Source organism: Limulus polyphemus, unplaced genomic scaffold (assembly GCF_000517525.1).
Source record: "Limulus polyphemus unplaced genomic scaffold, Limulus_polyphemus-2.1.2 Scaffold10254, whole genome shotgun sequence".
NCBI classification, from domain to species: domain Eukaryota; kingdom Metazoa; phylum Arthropoda; class Merostomata; order Xiphosura; family Limulidae; genus Limulus; species Limulus polyphemus.
This window is the reverse complement of record NW_013675864.1, coordinates 1-2,740: the sequence shown is the minus strand read 5'-3', so window position 1 is coordinate 2,740 and position 2,740 is coordinate 1. Positions and strand designations below refer to the sequence as shown.

At 32.3% G+C, this 2,740-nt stretch overlaps 1 protein-coding gene across 1 annotated transcript in view; it reads right to left on the bottom strand.

Moving 5' to 3' along the window:
- The window catches only part of LOC106476314 (calpain-7-like), a 12,075-nt gene extending 9,410 nt beyond the window's left edge, over nucleotides 1-2,665 (bottom strand). The window contains exons 1-3 of the mRNA XM_022380221.1: nucleotides 2,498-2,665; nucleotides 1,392-1,467; nucleotides 466-674 (exon numbers count right to left, since the gene is read on the bottom strand). Of these exons, the coding sequence (XP_022235929.1) occupies nucleotides 466-555 (90 nt within the window). The 5' untranslated portion in view covers nucleotides 556-674; nucleotides 1,392-1,467; nucleotides 2,498-2,665. The remainder of the gene's footprint in view (nucleotides 1-465; nucleotides 675-1,391; nucleotides 1,468-2,497) is intronic.
- Nucleotides 2,666-2,740: the final 75 nt, after the last annotated feature.

The following is a 2,740-nucleotide window of genomic DNA, read 5'->3' as shown; positions in this document are numbered from 1 at the left end:
CATTTGATTACATTAGTCGAAGAGTTTGTGGTGAATGTTCCTGACTAGCTGCCTTCCCTCTAGTCTATCAGTTTAATCAGTCCGTGATTTGCATACCGTTACTATGAAATCTTTCTCAGCACTTTTCAGCTATAGGTGTGTTATGTTCTTGACTAGCTGCCTTCCCTCTAGTCTGTCAGTTCAAAACTAGAGACAGTTAGTACAGATAAGAATTTTTGTAGCTCTGCACAAATACCCAAGAGAAAATAAACAATAATTACTTTAAAACCTCTGGACCATTTAAGAAACTTCTATTTATCCACAAAGTAAATTAATATTACAATTCTCATATTCTTAAAAATGAGAAAATACTACAAGCCATCAGTGAAATATAAATGTGTAACTCAGTTTTCTTTCAACCTAAATAATGTTTTTAATTTCTTCTAACCACAGAATGTTTTATTCTTTCAATTTTACTTGTCTTACCTCCTGTTTAAACTTGAAAGGATTAGAGATTTTATTTAGCAGGAACGGAAGTGATGAGTAGGCCCGAAGGGTGTAATGTATCGTATTCATTTTTTCATACTGGGACACTACCAGAGTGTAGCGAGTGGGTCCTGCTGGTGGGATAACTAGCTTACACAGGCAATGGGGACTGTTGATTCTAACTCCATCTATGAAGGGAGCGGGGTCATCTGAAAATAAGCAAATCTAGCATTAACCATAATACTTAGAAGTTTATATTTAAAATAAATTAACATCGCAACATTACTAGATACATTTCCATTTCTCTCTCTCCTTTTTATTGCACCTCTGCTTCTGAGAACATAATGAAATCAACATTTGTAGTACATTATGTGAATTTTTAAAAATATGTCTGTTAGTCAACTACTTTACGTATTTTGCTTTACTTACAATCAGACCCCAGACTAAAATGTGTCATACACGGGACTAAAATGTGTCATACACGGGACCAAAAATGTGTCATACACTGGACTAAAATGTGTCATACACTGGACTAAAATGTGTCATACACGGGACTAAAATGTGTCATACACTGGACTAAAATGTGTCAAACACTGGGCTAAAATGTGTCATACACGGGTTAAGTGTGGATATAGAAAGAACTGAAGGTTTTCTCTGCAATCTGTTTAATCATAAAAATGTAAATCTTAATAAACAAAATCTTGTTTCTACAACATACAGGGTAAAACAAAAAACCTGAGTAACTAAGTGATCAGTTGCAAGTTTTTATCAAATCTCTTCAGTTCCCGATATCCAGATAGAATAAACCAAGGAAGCCGTCAAAACACAAACTTGAATGACTAGCATAATTTCAACAGAAGTTATCTTGGATGTTTACATGTAGAACTGAAGGCTTTATCTATTCAGATACACATGCTGCCACCTACATGGGTAGTACACCTTGTTTCCTTCATTCTTATACACCAAGACAGTGATGTATTCCTTGTTGTCTGCAAAATCATCCTGTATGAAAAACAGAAGTATATTAACTTGAAGTGTCGATAATGTACGAATACAATTCTAAACATAAAACAATTCAGATAAAAAATATATAAAATAAATAACAATACTTGTTTCAGTTATTAGTTTCCAAATAACAATATTATTCTGTTTATATTTTAGTGAATACAAAGTTTTATAAAGGTTTACTTGGATTTCTGTCCAAATAAAATTATTATGTTTACATTTTAGTGAATATAAACAGTTCTCTTCAGCCTCTCCTTAATATCTGTTATTTGAGCAAAATATTTCGATACAAAATATTTACAAAGTTTAACTGAGTTACCAGATTAGTTTCTATATACAATATAGTATCTGGTTTATTTACAAAGTTTAACTGAGTTACCAGATTAGTTTCTATATACAATATAGTATCTGGTTTATTTACAAAGTTTAACTGAGTTAACAGATTAGTTTCTATATACAATATAGTATCAGGTTTATTTACAAAGTTTAACTGAGTTTCTAGAGTAGTTTTTATCGTAAAGTGAGTTCAACGTATCATATGTACAGCAGGTGAATACTTGCCACTAAAGTACACAAATTCAATGGATTAGTATGCAAAGACCTTATTTATCAGGTCATACATGTAACGGTCTGATAAAAACGTACATAAAACTCCATAAAAACTGGGGGAAACTAATGTTGTTTTGGTACCTTCTGGGAATCTGATAATTTTATGAAACTCCTTATAACAAAGTTGGAATAGCTATAAAGATTGATTCTTGGTTTAGAATAAAAGCAGGAAAAGCAATTTCACGATAAATGTTTCAGTCATAAAACAACTCCGACATTATGGAAGTATACATTATAATAAATTAGGGGAATATATGTGAAAAACTCCTTATATATAAACAACAACTATTTATGTTTGGGTAGATTTTGAATTATCAAACCCAATAATCATTCATACCCTTTCCTTAGTTATCTCTGTGTCCAGGACTAATTTATATAATACCCCTAATGGATTAGATCAGCTAAACTTCTAACTTACTCGATCGGTAATGTGTCTTGTCAACAGGATCCACACAGCACATCCAACACCTTTAGTCTCGAGGCTATACTGTGGATTTTCTCCTATGTTGTACAAGTCTTTAACTGGGCCTGCTCCCGCTTTCCAAGTTCTAGTATATAATGTTAGAATTTTAATAGGGTTAACACTTTGTGTTTAAATTGAGGGTGATAAATTCCAAATATTACTTTCTCTCTCTCACTTAAATCCGGATCTATATTACGG